This window comes from Chelonia mydas, chromosome 3, assembly GCF_015237465.2.
Source record: "Chelonia mydas isolate rCheMyd1 chromosome 3, rCheMyd1.pri.v2, whole genome shotgun sequence".
Classification (NCBI taxonomy): domain Eukaryota; kingdom Metazoa; phylum Chordata; order Testudines; family Cheloniidae; genus Chelonia; species Chelonia mydas.
In genome coordinates, this window is record NC_057851.1 from 126,710,859 (window position 1) to 126,729,532 (window position 18,674).

Consider the following 18,674-nt stretch of genomic DNA (forward strand, 5'->3'; position numbering starts at 1 on the left):
TCATCAGCATATTACTCTAATGATGATATCTTTCATATTGGGCCATCTTTAGAGTATGAGGATGGAGGAAGAGAAGGGGGTTTTGCTCAGGATTGCACTTCTTAATGTTCAGTATTTGTGCTAAAGAAGATAACACATTTCTGTCTTTAATTGCTGAATAGATAAGGGACTAGAAGGGTGAAGAAAGGTCTCAAAATGGAACAAATGCTTCTCTCTCAATGAAGCAAATCTCTAATTTATTACAGACAAATGTTCACGTTGATCAGATTAAGAATAGCTCATTAATCTATGGTGTTATAAATATTACACAAATTTAATATCCAAGTGATGTGGATATACAGAAGTGTATAGATGAATATAGTTTTCACGTGTTTAGTTTACTATCTATGTTTTTCTTCTATAGGTGCTATATTTTTCTCTTTATAAATCTGAGTTGATACAGTTATTTAAAAAAAAAACTCTCAAAAAAGGTAGATGTGCAAAATCTATCTATAAATCTGAGTGACATTTGTTCCTTGATGTTTTAATAAGGGTTTGTTGCCAGCAGCACCTGAAATGTATTGCTGCTTTCTTTAGTCATTATCACCAGTGTGAAGCCAGCAAGGGCCATTCAGTGGTTAAACCCATTGAAGAATTTTTGGATAAACACCACTGATCAATGTGTACTTAATTCTAATCTGCATTTAATTAGTTCAGTGAGGTTATCATAAAGACAGAAACTGTTGTTTGGACTTGATCAGTTAGATCCCACTGAACAAAAATCATGGATTCCTGTTGGCACCAGGTATGTAGATAACAAACATCATAAAGCAGTATTTTTATCTTGGAGTTCGAGTGACACGTAAGAAAAACACTCCAGTTTTGTTCTCGATATTTATATTGTCATCAGAAATTCTTGATTACAAATGCAGCTATCAGAGTGGGAGGGGAGAATATAGCAGCAGACCAAGTAGAAGTGTTTTGGAGTGAGCTCTGGCTACAAGGGTTAGGTTTTTCATCTTATTGTATGTTTTTAGTTTTGTATCAATTGTTCTGTTTCTGCTTCTTTGGCTAGAAGAGCTGAGAGTTCTAATCCTGGCTCTGATGCTAATTCACCATGTCGCCTTTTTAAAATATTTAACACTATTATAAATGCTGGAGGTGAAGCGGGGCTTGGGGTGGAGGCTGACAGCTCACGACCCCCAGGTCATAATCTCACAACCCCCTGAGGGGTCCTGACCCCAGTTTGAGAACCCCTGATTTAACCTCTTTGCATCTGTTTCCAAATCTGTAAAATGGGGATGACTCTTATGTATTTGAAAGGAGTGTTATGAAAATTGGTCCGAATGATGTTTTTGAAGATGTAAACGCTCTTTTATAGAAGTGGAAATGAGTATTAAATCTGATGAGCTGGGGTTAAGATTTGGAGACGAAAATGTTTGTCTCACAAACAGTTTGTCCCAACAGTTAGCTAATGTAACCTCCTCCAGCAGTCTCAGACTTCAGCACATTACAAACGGGAGGTAACTTTTCCAAATTAAGATAGCTAGAGGTTTTTAATTTCCTTTCAGCATGAAACAAATTTGTAGAGAAGAATATGGGTCTCTGCCTCAGGGAGTAAATATGGAGGTGATTTCAGAACTAAGCATACAGTAAAAGCAAAACAGCTTTGTTGCCCAAACTCAAACAAAACGTCTGCTCACTCTTTTGCGTGGTTCTGACCTTCACTTACTCCAGTTTTTCTCCTGACAATATCTCAATATCCTAGTTACTGTTTTTCTATGTGTCTCCAGAATCCAAAGAGGAAAAATAAAATTCTGTGTAGAGCTTTGATATTTTTACAGTAATATATGGGGAAATATCAAGTAAGGACTTGCTGCATCAGACTTCCTGTACTGTTGAAGCATTACAGTGCAGTTTATGGTAGGTATTCCAGAATAACTGGAATCAAAGAGAGAGTTTACTGATATAGTAACAATTGTACTAAATAACTTAGTGTTGTTAAATTGCTATTGAGCAAATGCATCTTTAAATGAACACTTAATGAATTTACACATTTATCACGCAACATATTAGTACCTCCATGGTTTAATGTCGGAAAAGCAGTTTGAATCCATATGCAGCAGCTACAGACAGAGCAACTACAGTTGAACTAAATGAAGATAAGAGACTGGGAAAGAGGAGGAAATTTGAGGGGAATGAAAAGTGAAACAAAGAAGCATTATAAATATAGTTAAACTTGCTACAGATGATCACTTATTGCTATACTCACCCATGGCTATTGTCTATCTACCTGCTTACCAGTTCAATAAAGTGAATACATTAATACCCTGATTGCACTAAATTATCCTTTGCATAGTATGATTATCTGTTATACCTAGGGCTCTACCAAACTCATGGTCCATTTAAGTCAATTTCACGGTCATAGGGCTCTACCAAATTCATGTCCATGAAAAATGTGTCACGGATCATGAAATCTGGTCTTTTATGTGCTTTTACCCTATGCTATACAGATTTCATGGGGAAGACCAGCGTTTCTCAAACTGGGGGTCCTGACCCAAAAGTGAGTTGCAGGGTTATTTTAGGGGGGTCGTGGTATTGCCATCCTTACTTCAAATGCTGCCTTCAGAGCTGGCTGGCCAGAGAGTGGCGGCTGCTGACCGACGGCCCAGTTCTGAAGGCAGCAGCGCAGAAGTAGGGGTAGCAGTTGTATACCATGCCATCCTTACTTCTGCACTGCTGCTGGCGGTGGCTGTGCTGTCAGAGCTGGGCTCCCGGCCAGCGGACGCCACTCTCCGGCCATCCAGCTTTGAAGGCAGCGTCGCAACCAGCAGCAGCGCAGAAGTAAGGGTAGCAGTACCACAACCCCCTCTACAATAGCCTTGCGACCTCCACACAATTCCTTTTTGGGTCAGGACCCCTACAATTGCAACACCATGAAATTTAAATATCTGAAATAATGAAATTTATGATTTTTTAAATCCTATGACTGTGCAATCCTATGACTAAGGCCCTACCAAATTCACAATCCATATTGATCAATTTCATGGTCATAGGATTTTTAAAACGGCAAATTTCATTTTTTTAGATATTTAAATCTGAAATTTCATGGTGTTGTAATTGTAGGGGGGGACCCAAAAAGGAGTTGTGGGGAGGTCGCAAGATTATTGTAGGGGGGTAGTGGTACTGCTACCCTTACTTCTGCGCTGCTTCTGGTTGCGACACTGCCTTCAAAGCTGGATGGCCAGAGAGCAGTGGCTGCTGGCCGGGAGCCCAGCTCTGAAAGCAGAGTGGCCGCCAGCAGCAGCGCGTAAGTAACGATGTCATGGTCTACTACTGCCACCCCTACTTCTGCGTTGCTGCCTTCAGAGCTGGGTCAGCAGCTGCCGTTCTCTGGCTGCCCAGCTCTGAAGGCAGTGCAGAAGTAAAGGTGGAAATACCACGAACTCCCCCCCTCCGCCCTCCCCCCGAAAATAACCTTGCAACCCCCCTGCAACTCACTTCTGGGTCAGGACCCCCAGCTTGAAAAACACTGGTCTTCCCCAAGAAATTTGTATAATATAGGCACATAAAAAAACAGATTTCACAGAGGGAGACTAGATTTCATGGTCTGTGATGCATTTTTCATGGACGTGAATTTGGTAGGGCCTAAATGTACTAAATTACTTTCACTGTACCTATTGCAGGCTCCCTCTTGATTTCCTATCCTCAAACAGTGAACTCACATAACATACAGGTTTTTGGTTTTTGTTTTTTTTTTTTTTTAAAGCTGGTATACTCTATACGTACTTTGTAGGATTTACTGGGGCCTGAACTGCTTGTGATCCTCTAAGTCGTAGATATTTACAAGTTTTATGCTGTTTCAAAAGAAGAAAAAAGTGATATTTTTTCTTTGACCATTCACTTACAATAACTTGTTCTGGTATTTCACAAACTGAAGAATTTCAGCTTTTGCCAAGCTGTTGCCAAAGGACACTATATTGATTGGTCTGTGTTGAATACTGTTCTGCCTTGGACTTCAATTAATTCCATCAGCCATTCTGTTTTATTTTAAAAATGGTCATTAGTGACTTGTTTGAATTCAATCTGGAAGCAGATTTGTTCCAGAGACAGACTGGCTGAGAAGCTGAGCCTTGAATAGCCAATGGAGATTAAACTACTCTTGTTGGTAAAGGTGCAATATTGTACGCTGGGAGGTTTAGTCCCCATGAGTTACATTTTAAAAATAGTGGGGGACCCGCTAAAGTTTTGCATAACAGATGCAGCTCTCAAGCACCTGGTAAACTGGTAATGTGATCTGTGGTTTGGCAAATTTTGGGTGCCTCTGTAGCAGCCAGCAGGTTTTATGGAAGGCTGAACTGCCATTGTGGAGGTTTTGATATATTTTTGTCATTCAGCTTCTTCTGTATTTTAATTCTTCATCATTCAGATGGAATTGTGTTAAACAAAGACATGTTCAAAGGTGCTTTGGAATTCAAAGAGATCCACTTTGCATATCCAACACGTCCAGAAATTTCAGTTTTCCAAGACTTCAGCCTTTCCATTCCAGCTGGCTCTGTTATGGCACTGGTTGGCCCAAGTGGCTCAGGCAAATCAACCATTGTATCTCTTCTGTTGAGGCTGTATGATCCCATCTCAGGTATGTTTATATGTTACTGTAACTGCCATTAGAAATAATTAATATTCTGCATCTAACAAAGCACTTTTATGAACAACCAGTGGGGATGTAATGGAAGGGTTCTGAGTTGAGATCCCAGCCTGAGAGCTATGCAGAAGCAACACTTTCCTCTTTAGGGGAGAGCATGCCTCACATTGCTGGGTGCTTGATGCAGCAGTTCTGTAGAGCCCTGTCCTGTTCTGTGTAGGCACGGTCATTGCGACATGGGGCAGAAGTGATGTGATGATATTAAAAAGCAATCTGTGGAGTAACCTGAGCCAGTCATTGCCTCAGAGAGGGGGACGAATGGGCCCCAGCATTTTAAACAAGGAAAGCTCTGTGTGTGTGGCATGGCCCTGCTTCCTCCTCACCCACTGGGGAGAGGCTAGCACTGCCAACGGTATTAGCCTGTATCAGCCCGTGCACTTGGAAGTGCAAGGACAGCCACTGTACTTGGCCCCTGCACCAGGGGAGACTTTGTGAACACTTTTCTCCTTCACCCCCTCCACATCTCTGCTTTCTCGCACCTGGCAGACTGAGGCACGATTTTGCCTCGCATGTTTAAATGAGCACTGTAGAGTGCCTGAGAAAGGATAGGATAAATAATTGCTCCATAAAGTACACCACCTTTGTAGGACTGAGAGAGAGCACATCTCTTATGAACACCTGAAAACTGAGTGTTTTCCTCCAGTGCTTTCTGCCTTTTGTCAGTATCTTATATCCTGTATAACTTAATGTTTCTTAAATTAAGGTTCTATCACCGTTGATGGCATTGATATCCGTCAACTGAATCCACTCTGGTACAGGACTAAAATTGGAACAGTGAGTCAGGTAAGGAAGAGGGGAATTTCTGTGTGAAGGAAGAAATGAGTAATCAGTTACTACTGTCTCTCTTTCTAATTTTGTACAGTTAAGGACTTGTTTACACGGACACTTAGTGTGCGGCAAACTGGGGTGAGACTCTACAGCACACTAACTTGTCATGCACTAACTAGTCATGTGGACCCTGCTACCTCATACTAAAATTTTGTACTGCATTGTAGATTCACACCCCGACTTGCCGTACACTACGGGCAACTCTACGCTTAAAACGCTGCAACAGCACAGCTCTAGCATTTTAATGAAGACACTCTATGCGAGTGGTGGGCAACCTGCGGCCCACATGCGGCCCATCAGGGTAATCTGATTGCGGGCCGCGAAACGTTTTGCTGACGTTGACTGTCCACAGGCACGGCCCCCTACAGCTCCCAGAACTGGTCAACATCAGCAAAACGTCTCGCAGCCTGCAATCAGATTACCCTAGTGGGCCGCAGGTTGCCCACCACTGCTCTATGCTGACAGGAGAGAACTCTCCCGTCGGCATAGTTAATCCACCTCCCTGGGAGGCAGTAGCTATGTAGATGGGAGAAACTGTCCCGCCAACATAGCACTGTCTACCCAAGAGGTTAGGATGGAATAACTGTGTCGTTCAGGTAGTTATACTGATAGAACTGGTCTACACTACAGACCTTTAAGTCTCCCTGTGGACAAGCCCTTTGTTTTGTTTTTTCACGAAAAGGGAGAAACTCCCTCTTGCCCTTATAAGCATTAATTGGTCACTGTCATGTTATACTATATTCTAAAATGGTAAATTCCCAATTAGTCCCAAACTGCTTGTTCTGTGGTCTGCAAGTGTCTGATTGTGTAGGTTAGGTAAGTAGCTCCTGAAAGATAGTGATTGCTGGTAAAATACCTCTTGTGTAGAGCAGTGTTTCTCAACCTTTTTGATACCAAGGACCAGCTTGCTGTCTTCCTAAACTGCGTTAGGGAGATCTCAGGGACCAACGCCGATCCATGGACTGGTCATTGAGAAACGCTGGTGTAGAGGACTGGAAAGTACATGGTTCACAACTTAGAACATAAGTTGCTTGATTTTCTTGGGACTCTTATGAATAAATAGAGTCAAGAAAGGACCTCCAGTGGCTAACGTTGCAGATATGCATGACTGCTTAGCTCCATGAGTCCCATTAATATTAATCAAAGTTACACAATCCTGTGCTTACATGCTGCTTTGAAAACTTACTTTCTATTATCTAATCCTTTTGCTTCCTTGCTTACACAATTATTTCCATTATGCAGGCATGCTATTATGACACTGTTGGCACTTCCTTTTCTCTTGCCCCCCATGGTAAAGGTGCAGAAGTACACATTCAGTTGTCCCTTAAAGAGAAGCCACCAAACCAGTCTGAAAGTAGTACAGTCTTTTTACAGAAAGTCTTCATAACATGACTGGCTGGCTAGCTAACTGGGGTATTGCAGCCCAGTTATTTTTCTAATCCAAATGTACTTCACATTCCAAATCATCATCTGTATTGCAAGACAGTAGCACCGAATATCCTTCGTGTAGGAAGAATCTCTTTTCCTTGTAGGCATGTCAACATTTAGTTTTTCTTGATTTTAAAAAATCTCACTTTGTCCAGTTTTGAGTTACCAATAATAAGTTACAATATGAAACCTTTCTGTTTCATACAGAGAGCAGTCTTATCTTGTCCTGAACACCTTCTCACTGTACATCATTTCTTACCTGCTATTTCCTCTGCCTGTGTTTACACTTTCTTGCTGTTTCTGTACACAGAACACACAATGTAGATAGCCTTAAGAAGAAGAGATGATTGTAGATGCAGCGAAGAATGATATACCTGGTATCCTAGAAACTTGGGTTTTCTGAATGAACAGATAGCCTTGGAAACCTCCTGGAATATTAGGAGTCAATGGTCATGTAAAGTGTCATTTGAAAAGTTTTCAAATTTTATAATATGGACTTACCTTTGACCTCTGACCTCAATGTTAAAATAATTGTGGCATTATTCATTAACCCAAAAATATTAAAGTGTACAATAAATCTTAAAACTCTGTCATCTACTTGATCCTATAAAAGGGACTTGAGATTTATTAAGAAAACTTGTACTATAGATATACCATATGAGCTATGTTTTTGCATTTATCAGGAACCAATTCTATTCTCCTGTTCTATTGCTGAAAATATTGCCTATGGAGCTGAGGACCCTTCTATGGTAACTGTTGAAGAAATCCAGAAAGTTGCTGAAATAGCTAATGCTGCCAATTTTATCAGAGACTTTCCAGAAGGATTCCACACTTCAGTTGGAGAAAAAGGCACTCTCCTTTCAGGTATACCTGACATATTTAAAAAAAAAAAAAAGAGAGAGAGAGAGAAAGATTGACACAGTGGAACAAAAAAAAATGGCTTTATCCAGCTTGCTTTATTGATCAGTAGCTTTTGTTGGAGTACTGTTGTCCTAAGCACTTAATCCCTTCTTCCCCCAACATAAAATCCATTTCAGTAACTAGCAGAGATCAGTTCATGTCTAGTTACAGTCTGTTTAGATCTTCAGTTACAATCAGAACCTCTTCTATTTTACCTTTCAGTTTAATTTAGTAAAACTTTTATCCTAGGTGGGCAGAAACAACGAATTGCAATTGCTCGAGCGCTGCTCAAGGTAAGCTTAAAAAACAGGTAGCTATTCTTTATTTAATTATTTCAAGAAGGAAAAGGAGGGGATGAGTCTTTCATTGGGGGAGTGAATCTTTTCAAAATATCTTTTGAAATATTCAAAATTCTGTATATTGATGAGGAAGTTGGAAGAGGAAGAGAGAGATGGTTAAGGCAACTTATTTATTTCAAGTTTTACCGCCCTTTAATTGCTCTTATGCCTGATGCATTCTTTTTCCTGTGGTTAGACTCTGACTAGAGCCACTCTGTAAGGAAGACTGTAGGCCAAGATAGAATGGTTCACTTAATAAGCCTTGCTCAAGAGCCAGGGATGATTTCCACTTTGAATATGGTGTCAATGTCCTTGCACAACTTGGTTTCCAGCCAGATTCATGGTGCTGCTAATTATAGCTTGCAGGTCACTTTGGATAAAAACCTTGGTTTGCTGACTTTTCTGTAGAATACAAACCAATAGCTCTCCCATGTCTTTTGGGGGAACCCATTGATGTCATTAAGAATAGAAACTCCATGCCTTTTATGAAGGAGAGTGAGGTTTGGGGTGAGTTGACTGTCTTCAGAAGATAATTCTTTTTCAGTCAGCCTGTAAGTTCTGGTGATTGTCGACCAGAGGACGGGAGCCTTTATTTTAATGCCTAGAATCTATAAAGTACTTTTCATAGATTTCAACACCAGTGGACCCTCATTACTCCTAGTAATGCACACTAATAGATTCCATCTTAACATAGTCTGTTTGGTGTTCGCTTTGTTTTTAGCATTTTAGATGATCACAAATTGTGTTTTTTAGGGTGTGTCTGCACTGCAATTAGACACCCATGGTTGGACCGTGCCAGCTGACTCGGGCTCCCGGGGCTCGGGGCTGCGCAGCAGTCTAGTTGTGATGTAGATGTTCCTATTTGGGCTGAAGCCTGAACTCTGGGATCCTTACAAGGTTCTAGAGCCCAGACTCCAGCCAGAACATCTACACTGCAGTTACACAGTCCCGCAGATCAAGTGCTGCACACAGGCACAGGCCAGCTGTGGGTTTTTAATTGCAGTGTAGACATACTCTTAAAGACTTGTCGTTGCTTTAGGAAGTTGAGCTGCATCCAATCCTCTACAAGATGGAGGGTCAACCGCTGGCAGAGCGGGAGAGAGATGAAGGAAGAATGTGGTGTTAAAATGCAAATTGCATTGTTCCTTTTGTGTTTTTAACTAAATCTCTTCTGCTTCTTCAGTCTGGTTTTGGAATAGTTCTTGGAAATACATGCCGAGGCAATTCCACAGTATACTATGGTTCTTTACATTTCCAGTGTGTGTTCTTGGCCTCTAGTGGTATGTCTACACAGCAAAGAAAAAACATCATCTGGCTCAGGCTGTGGGAATGTTTCATTGCTGTGTAGACTTCTGGCCTCAGGCTGGAGCCTGGGCTCTAGGACCCTGTGAGGTGGCAGGGTCCCAGACCTCCGGCTCCAACCCAAGCCTGGTAGCCTATGCAGCAATGAAAAAGTCCCGCAACCCAAGTGAGCCAGCCACTCTTCCCCCCCACCCCTCCAATCGCCTGTGTAGACATACCCTCAGTGGCCTGGTGCATTCCAGCCACCTAGGAAGTTGCTGTCTCCCAGGTGCAAGATGAATGTTATGCTCATGTGTAACAGGAGGGAGACTGCTTGTAAACAAACGATAGGTGAACCAGCATGAAAGACTCTCACAGTCGGGGAAACAGTGAAATTGACCCTTAACTGCTGCCAAATGCACAAAATAAACAAACTGAAAAGATGAGTTTTTTTTCTATAATCTTTGTAATCGTGATCTTAGGTGTTAAAGTAACAGTAATAGGTGAAAAAATAAGATGTGATTTTTATTTATATTCTGTCCTTTTACTGTTGTGACAAAGTTCCTCCTCTACCTTCATGGGCCCTGTGCTTATTGGCGGATTTTGCTCGCCTCAGAGATTCACAGTAGCCCTCAGTTTGGCCACTTTTGTGGCTCAAATCTGCCATTCACTCAGATAACCTCATCACTGGCCAGCATGGGGAAAAGGAGGGAGAACAATCCCCACGGTCTCTGCTGGTCCATCTAGTGGGTCAGGGGACAGGCAAGGGACCTTTCCCTCTGGTGGGACCCACAGTCTAAGTCAACTCCTCCTGTATGCAATAGGGAATTGGGGGGGAACCCGGGCCCGCCCTCTACTCCGGGTTCCAGCCCAGGGCCCTGTGGATCACAGCTGTCTATAGTGTTTTGTGTAACACCTGTGTGACAGCTACAACTCCCTGGGCTACTTCCCCATGGCCTCCTCCCAACACCACCTGTATCCTCACCACAGGACCATCCTCCTGATGCCAGGTAGCATTCGTACTCCTCAGTCCTCCAGCAGCATACTCTCTCGCTCTCAGCTCCTTGCACACACCTCACTAACTGGAGTGAGAACCTTTTTAAACCAGGTGTCCTGATTAGCCTTAATTAATTCTAGCAGCTTCCCAGTTCACTACAGGTGTCCTAATTAGCCTGCCTTAATTAGTTCTAGAAAGTTCCTGAGTGTTCTGGAATAGTCCCTGTTGTTTTACCCAGGGAAAAGGGACCTGCTTAACCTGGAACTAATGTATCTACCTTCGACCACTCTGTTGTAGCCATCTGGCCTGACCCTGTCACACTGTCTAGACTTATTACCTACTGAATCTCATGTTATATTCAAGTCTTCTGATGAGGCAAATAATCTTGCTTGTAGTTTTAGTCCTGTTTGTGAATTTTTTATACATAAATAGAATGTGTATCCTTCAGGTGTTGTATAAATTTGATTTTAATTATAATTTTACTTTGTCCTTCAGAATCCTAAAATTCTTCTTCTAGATGAAGCAACAAGGTAAGGAATAAATTAAAGTGAAGCTAGCAAATATCCTATAATTAGAGCAGGAGACTTGGAGTCAGGAGATGTAGGTTCTGTTCCTGTCTGTGTGTGACCTTGGGCAAGTCGTTTAACTTTTTTTCCCCATCAATTAAATGGAAAAATACTTAATGATGCCCTGATGAAAGCCACTAGATTAAGTGCAACAGATGGTACGTTATTCCTTATTAAATAAAATTTAACTCCTATGAAATATTTGTGATTTACATGAATACTAAAACAGTACACAATCTCAAAGGTTTTTGTATCTCTACTTTATGAAAATATTAATGTTTGCAAGTCCTGAGTGGATAGGTATAAGTACACTACATCCACTTGTTTCTGTAAGTTATTCAGTGTTAAATGTCAGGGGTGTATGTGTGTGTGATATGCAGTATGCATACTCAGGATGGATGCATACTGTCTGCACTAGACCTTTCCACTAAAAATTTCTCACCATTGCTACCACTGGCTCAGCTTCATTAATGGTAACAGATGTAGGAGCTCTAGTGTGAAATCCTTGCCCCACTGAAGTCAGTGGGAGCTTTACTGACTTCAGTGGAGTCAGAATTTCACCCCTAGTGCAGAGAGGTCTCCAGGCAGCTGCCAGTATTGTAAGCACCAAGTCAACTCATTCTGCTCACAATGAGTCTACATGACTCGGTGCTTAAAATGCTGGCAGCTGCCAGCACTTTTGTCTCCACTAGCAACTCCACCATTGTTACCCTGTTGGAAAGGCAATGATGGGAGAGCTTAGAGAAAGAAGCCTAGTGGAGACCAGGCTATTTTGATTTTAGAGAACAGTGACACTGATTTTTTCTTTTCTTCTGAATTAGTGCTTTGGATGCTGAAAATGAGTATCTAGTGCAAGAAGCTCTAGATCGGCTTATGGAAGGGAGGACAGTCCTAATTATTGCTCATCGTCTGTCTACTATTCAGAATGCTGATTCTGTTGCAGTTCTTGATCAAGGCAGAATTACTGAATGTGGAAAACACGAGGAACTTCTTGCAAATCCAAATGGACTTTTCAGGAAGCTAATGAAGAAACAAGCTTTTCTTCAGAATAGTAAAACTTTTGCATTAAATGTGTAAAATCCAGACAAAAGGAATTTTTAAAAGAAAATATATGAAAGGAAATATAAAGAATAGAAACTTACAGAGGACAAAGAATATAACTTTGTTTCTCATTATGTAAAGTAAATGTTATATTTTTTCCAAAGTGTACAAAGTATCATTTTGAAACTTAGATGTGTTAAACTTTTTATTCAGAGATTTTTAATAATTATTGTAACTTTTTAAATGTCCACAGCACTGAATTTGTTTTCAAAGTGTATAGATTCTTCTGCTTTGTCGTAACTTAATTGATTCAGTATGGCATTTTCTCTACTTCATTGCTATACAGTGCATTAAACTCTATTCTCAAGCAAGTTCCTAATTTTAGGGAAATTAGAAATCCAGAACCTGGTAATTTCACCACCACCATCTCTTGCATATCAGGGGCCTTTTGCTTTCTGGGCTTGTCACTGTACTTTGGCTTTAAAAGACTGAAGTTCAGAATTGTGTGACAGTAGTGGCATAGGAAAAACTCTTCAGTCTCCTTTTTCACATGCTGCTTTTTTCTCTTCCTTTTCAAAATAAAACTGGAAGTTGAGGGGTGTAATCACCATCTGCAGTAACTGTAGATAATTATTTATAAACAGAAGTTATTTTAAATTATTTGGAAGCTTGGATGGGGAGTAGTACTCTTGAGAGCTTCAGGTTTTACAGCTAGGGCAAAGGGAGCAGAATTGCTGCTAAACATTAGTTTGTACTAGAAAATTCTGAAATTTGCATGCATCTCCGCATTTCTGTATTCTTCTGGTCTTTACTTTCATTACACTCTAAAGATGACCTTTAAAGGAACAAACAGTGGGCTTTTGCACTTTTTTGCCCCCACGTAAAGGGTATATAAATAATGCTCAAAGCTTTATTTACAACTTTTTTCTATTGTCTGTTAGAAATTCAAGTCTTATTTAGCTATGAAGACTCTGGGGAAACCAGAGTCACAATAAAAGACTGACATTTGAGCAACTGAGAGGGGAGGGAATGTTTAGTCAGTGTTTAACACTCCCCTAACTCCCATGACTACCTGAATGCTTGGGTGAAAAGATGCCCTGTTAAATATGCAAAACGCTTGCCCCTTCAATTAAGGAGAAGTACACAAAAGTGTGAGAGCACCAGCAAAATCAAGCAGGACCAAATCTGATGTTCTTGATACTTAAGTTTAAAAAACAAAACAAAAAAACAAACAAAAAACCCCCCCCCACTTCTAGTGCAGACCTTTTTTATTCATTGTGAAGAAATAAACAAAAGTCCAAAGCCAATTTTAAAAAAACATTCTTTTGCAACTCACCTTCAGAGCAGTCTATGCTGGCGTAAGCCTATGCATTGTTAAAACAATTGTAAGCAGCGGGTGAATTTCCTAGTACAGGGTAAGGCTTCAGTAAAATGTATGTTTGAGAATGGTGTACTGCAGCTGCCTGCAGTTATACATTTCAGGAACAGCTTGGGGTAAATGAGGGAGAGAGCAGGTGGTGGGGGGAGGAGGGGAATGTACCAGACAATGAGCTTTTCAGCATCGACTATTAAGCGTCCCTGTTTTAGGAGGAAAAGCTCTAAGTATTTTACTTTCTACCTTAGTTATGCCAATAATTAAGGTTGCCAGGTGTCCAGTTTTTGACCAGAACGCCCAGTCGAAAAGGGACCCTGGCAGCTCCAGTCAGCACTGCTGACCAGGCCATTACAAGTCCAGTCAGCAGTGCTGCGAGGCTAAGGTAGGCTATTCCCTACCTGTCCTGGCACCGCGCTGTGCCCCGGAAGCAGCCAGCAGGTCTGGCTCCTAGGCCTGGGGGACATGGGGCTCTGTGCGCTGCCCCCACCCTGAGCACCAGCTCCGCACTCCCATTGGCCGGGAACTGCAGCCAGTGGGAGCAGGAGCAGGGGCAGCGGAGACGGTGTCTGCAGGCGAGAGCAGCACGCGGAGCCTCCTGGTCCCCCTGCCTAGGAGCTGGACCTGCTGCTGGCCGCTTCCGGGGCGCAGTGCAGTGCCAGGACAGGCACGGCGCCTGCCTTAGCCCTGCTGAACCGCTGACTGGGAGCTGCCCGAGGTAAGCCCATGCCCCAGCCCTGAGCCCCCCTGCCAAACCTGGAGCCCCCTCCTGCACCCCAAACCCCTCATTCCCCATCCCAGAGCCTGCACCCCTAGCTGGAGCCCTCACCACCCCTGTCCCAGCCCAGAGCCCCCTCCCACATCCTGAACGCTTCATCCCAGAGCCTGTGCCCCCTTCTGCACCCGAACCCCCTGCTCCAACCCACAGGCCCCTCCCGCACTCCAAATCCCTCAGCCTCAGCCTGGAGCCCCCTCCTGCACCCCAAATCCCTCATCCGCAGTCCCACCCTGGTGTCTGCACTCCCAGCCAGAGCCCTCATCCCCTCCTGCACCTCAACTCCCTGCCCCAGCCTGGAGCCCCCTCCCAAACCCCTCATTTCTGGCCCCATCCTGGAGCCTGCACCCCCAGTTAGAGCCTTCACTGTCTCCCAAGCCCCTGCCCCAGTGAGCCACTAAGGGAGGGAGAATGTAGTGAGCAGCGGGTGGGGCCTCGGGGAAGGGGCAGAGCGAGGGTGTTTGGTTTTGTGCGATTTAGAAATTTGGCAACCCTATATGCCATTGTGTGAAACATTAAAAACAGTTCTAAAAACTACTGCAGGCTAAAAATGCTGACAGAGAATGCTTTAACTTCAATACTTCCTACCCATTATTTCTCTCTATGTACCCTTTCAAACGATGGGCTTGTTCCTAAAAACCATTACTAGTAATCATTCCCAGGTAAGGTGCAGAATGAGCTCATAAACTGTGCACTAGGTGTCTGTGTGGACCCTGCTGCCACACTGTAAAAGTTCCATAGTGTGCTTTAATCTACTCTCATTTCAAAACAGCATAGATTAAAGTGCACCATGGAACTCTTACAATCTATACTGTTTTGAAATGGGCCTACATTCAAGTGCATTGCAGAACTTTTTGTGTGTGGCAGCAGGGTCCAGATGTAAGTGGCAGGCTAGTAAGTGGCAGGCTAGCATGAGTAGATTTATACCCCAGTTTGCCACGAACTAAGTGTTCCTATAAACAAGCCCTGAGAGTCATTGGGATTTGGGCTCCTAAGTCACTTAGGCTTTTTTGAAAAGTTTAGCCAGTTTGAAAAGAGAAGGTATATACCATAGCCACCATGCAACTGCTGCAGGGAGCTGTGATTTGCATTGTGGGTAGGTGCCCAATCCACAGATCCTGCAGCGCGTGTTGGGAGTACTGTATGTGGCCAATACAGCGTAGCTTGTGAAGTTCTGCACATTTTTGTCTTATATCACTGCAATCCTACTAGTTCAAGCTTCAACAATACAATTCTTCAGCTTTGAGGCTTTGTAGGGAGATTTAATCTTTCTGCTAAGAAAACCAGTGTGTTTTTTAAAATGCTCACAGTATTGCATTCTGGTTCACTAAGGGAACCTTCAGTGGTTGCTGGTATAGGCTAAACCCAGCAAACTGTTAGTGTGCATCCGAGACACTATTGACAGACTTGCTTTGCCAAGGACAATTTTATTTCATCCAGTCTGCTAATTCAATGTGGTCTTATGAAGAAAAATGGGCCACGCTTAGTTAGAGTATCTGAATAGTGCACTGTAGCACCCTATATAAATTGAACTTGTTTGTTATACTCACTGATCGCATTTTCCAGCATTGCCCTCTTCAGTTGTTTTTTGTAATTTTTTTGTATCCTGAATTAAAATTTATAAAGAAAAAATGTATTGCATCTGTCGTCTCCTGGTAAGACATACTGCTTCATAATGATGTAACAAGAACTTTGATCATTTCAAAGACTGATTAAACAGTTCTTCCGAAGACTTGAAATTTAGAACACTAATGGTGATGTACTGAATGAGAGTGCATAGAACTCCCATGTAATTTAATGGAAATCTTGTTCAAAACTCTGAAAGTGGAATATGGCTCTGTTTCCTGTGGTATAACGCTTAAAAAAAAATTCCCATTTACTTACTCCCTCAATGTAGTTATTCCATACTTGACACATTTCTTGGATTGCTGTACACATTAAATAAGATGACCAGCCTGTCCAACTTCAAAAGCCAAATTCTCAGAAAGAATGAGTAACTACTTTCTTCATTTGGAGTTGTAGGCACTCAACAGGTGTTCAGCATCTCTCAGGATTTGACCCAAAGAAAATAAAAACCTTTTCTGTAATGTATAATATAATCTTATTTAGTGTTGAGTGCTTGCTGCCCCAGTGACAGGCTAGCACTGACTGCTCCGTTCAGTGTTTCTAATTTCTGGTAGTATGAATGCTTTCCTGAGGGAGCTAGGACATTGAAAATAAAATCACTGTCTTGCAAGAGTTATTTTGATTAGCTTTTTTTAAATATTAAAGTATTATCACTGTTAATTATTGGCATGTTTGAAATAGAGAAGATGCTTTAATTCAAGTAGCTGACTGCTGCTGTGAAACTATATTTTTATCCTCTGATGCATAGAACCTCCCTCATTCTCTTCAAAGACTGCATATTGGCAGTCTACTTCTTGTGCAATACAAAAGATTATAATTCCTGAGAGAGCGCTTAAACAATACTGCCTTCACACCACTTCCACACTGCTGGGGTTAGGGTAACAGTTGTTCTACTGTCTTGCGAAAGTTTAGTAGCTGTTAAAAACAGTCAACAGAAAACTGTCAGCATCTTAAAATGGAGGCTGCAATTTGTTGGAAAAAGGAGTCAGGTCAACAGTTGATTGTCCTTGACTTTTAGAGTAAATCTTTTGTATTCTGTGTGATGCAAGAAGCTGCATTTCTTATTTTTTGAAGAAAAACATTACTGTTCTGTCAGTTAGGCACATTAGTTTGAGCCTCTGTATTGTCCCCCAAGACACCTTTGTATTCAAATAAATTAGTTTCATATGAACCAGCTGCCATAATATCAATTCTTGAAGTTGTTATACTAACTCTGCAGATCACAAGTCTGCCTGCTTCTATCTCCTAAAACAAATTGTCTTCCCAGACAGGTAGGCAATTCCCTAATTTTCTGCAGTAACCTTTTTAAAAAAAAAATAAAAAAAAATTCATGTCTATTACTTTCCCAGAATTTCAAGACAAGCTTGATCTTTTTGAAGAGGTGTACCTGAGCATTAACATCTCTGCACATTTCAAGGAATTGGTGATGGGTGAGGGCAGCTCTGGGTACTGTCTTCCTGATCTGTAAAGCACCTAGCACAATAGGGTCCTGGTCTATGACAGACTCCTAGGGGCTATGATAATACAAATAATAAAGAATACTGTAATTTAATTTCAAAGTTGCTAGTTCAAATCCAGATCAGGTCAGCAGCGTCTTTTATTCAATGCCATATGTGAAATGGGATGATTGTCTAAGTTCATTTCCTAGGTGAAAAATGGCTAATAGGTACAATTAGCACTAGTTGGCATTCTTTCTCCTGTGCTAAAGTTTGAATGACCTCCTCTCCCCCGGAGGCAGTGCACGAGTCCAGTTAAGATGTGTTGACAAGGCAATGAGGGGAAGCTTCATTGCTACCGTAGCTGCCTTGTTAATTAGTAAACACAATTTAATTAAGCAAACCTGTTGTAAGTACTATATTCTTTTAAAGTGTGACAGAAGTTATGTGATAGGGAGCTAAACGACATTATAAAGAGTTTTAAAATCTGTTTTGATGGATGTTGGGAGGAGTGGATTGCACTCCAGTTCCTTTTTTTGGTTCCCTCGCCCTCACTTCCGAGTATTGTTTGCATTCATTTTTGTGGTTTGGTTTTGTTTTTATGAAACAGGCATAACATGTGAGTTCCATGCCATTACATAGGGGTGAACTACCATAACAGGGAAGGACTGCAGGAGAATAATTAGTATAAAATGATATAGTGAAGTTCTATTGGACATTCTGATTTATTCCCTCCTGTAAAGCAAGAACAAGAGGACACAGCTGAAATGAAAAGGCAACTTCTTTGAAACATCTGGAAGGAATTTTATGCAGCAATGTATAACTAACAAATCTAATACTGCAGGTATGATTGAGGCTAATAGCTTAGTCATATTTTTAAAAAATGGGCATATGACTATGAATAGTAACTGCTGTTGCTCTAAGTAGGAAAAGTAAAGGTTTGGATCCTCAACTGATATAAATCAGTTGACCTCTATTGGCTTCAAATTATGCTAAGGAGGATTTGTCTGTCTTGAAGCAAGCCCATGGGCCACATCCACAACTGGTGTAAATTGACATATGTCCCTAACTGGGGATTTGGCCCGAGAACTATTAAACTTAACCCTTAAAACAAGAAGCTAATCCCCATGTGAGGGTCAGAAAGAAATTCCTAATGCCCTGTATTTTTATACTGTACAATTGGCCAGGTGCCATACCTCTCAATGTACCAAGGACCAAATATGAGATGCAATGTGTGACCCACCCAAAGCAAGGGGCATAAGAATTATTTATGCAACTTGGTTTTGGAAGCTTAATGATGTAGCAGTCATTACTGTAATTCAGGGAGTGTATGAAGGTTTTGGAAGAACATGGAATGGGGTGAGAGGGATGGGGATGCTCCCTGACTTCCTTTGTGGCATGT

The 18,674-nt window shown here is 41.7% G+C and overlaps 1 protein-coding gene across 3 annotated transcripts in view; it reads left to right on the plus strand.

Annotated features, from left to right (window-relative positions):
• The window catches only part of ABCB10 (ATP binding cassette subfamily B member 10), a 36,353-nt gene extending 20,847 nt beyond the window's left edge, over positions 1-15,506 (plus strand). For 2 of the 3 annotated variants that reach the window (XM_007071053.4, XM_043543288.1), the window contains exons 8-13: positions 4,409-4,618; positions 5,388-5,467; positions 7,624-7,804; positions 8,090-8,133; positions 10,952-10,986; positions 11,844-15,506. In XM_007071053.4, the coding sequence (XP_007071115.2) occupies positions 4,409-4,618; positions 5,388-5,467; positions 7,624-7,804; positions 8,090-8,133; positions 10,952-10,986; positions 11,844-12,099 (806 nt within the window). In that variant the 3' untranslated portion in view covers positions 12,100-15,506. Of the gene's footprint in view, positions 1-4,408; positions 4,623-5,387; positions 5,468-7,623; positions 7,805-8,089; positions 8,134-10,951; positions 10,987-11,843 lie in introns of all 3 variants that reach the window. The other variant, XM_043543287.1, reaches the window with a different exon arrangement.
• The last annotated feature ends 3,168 nt before the right edge of the window (positions 15,507-18,674 follow it).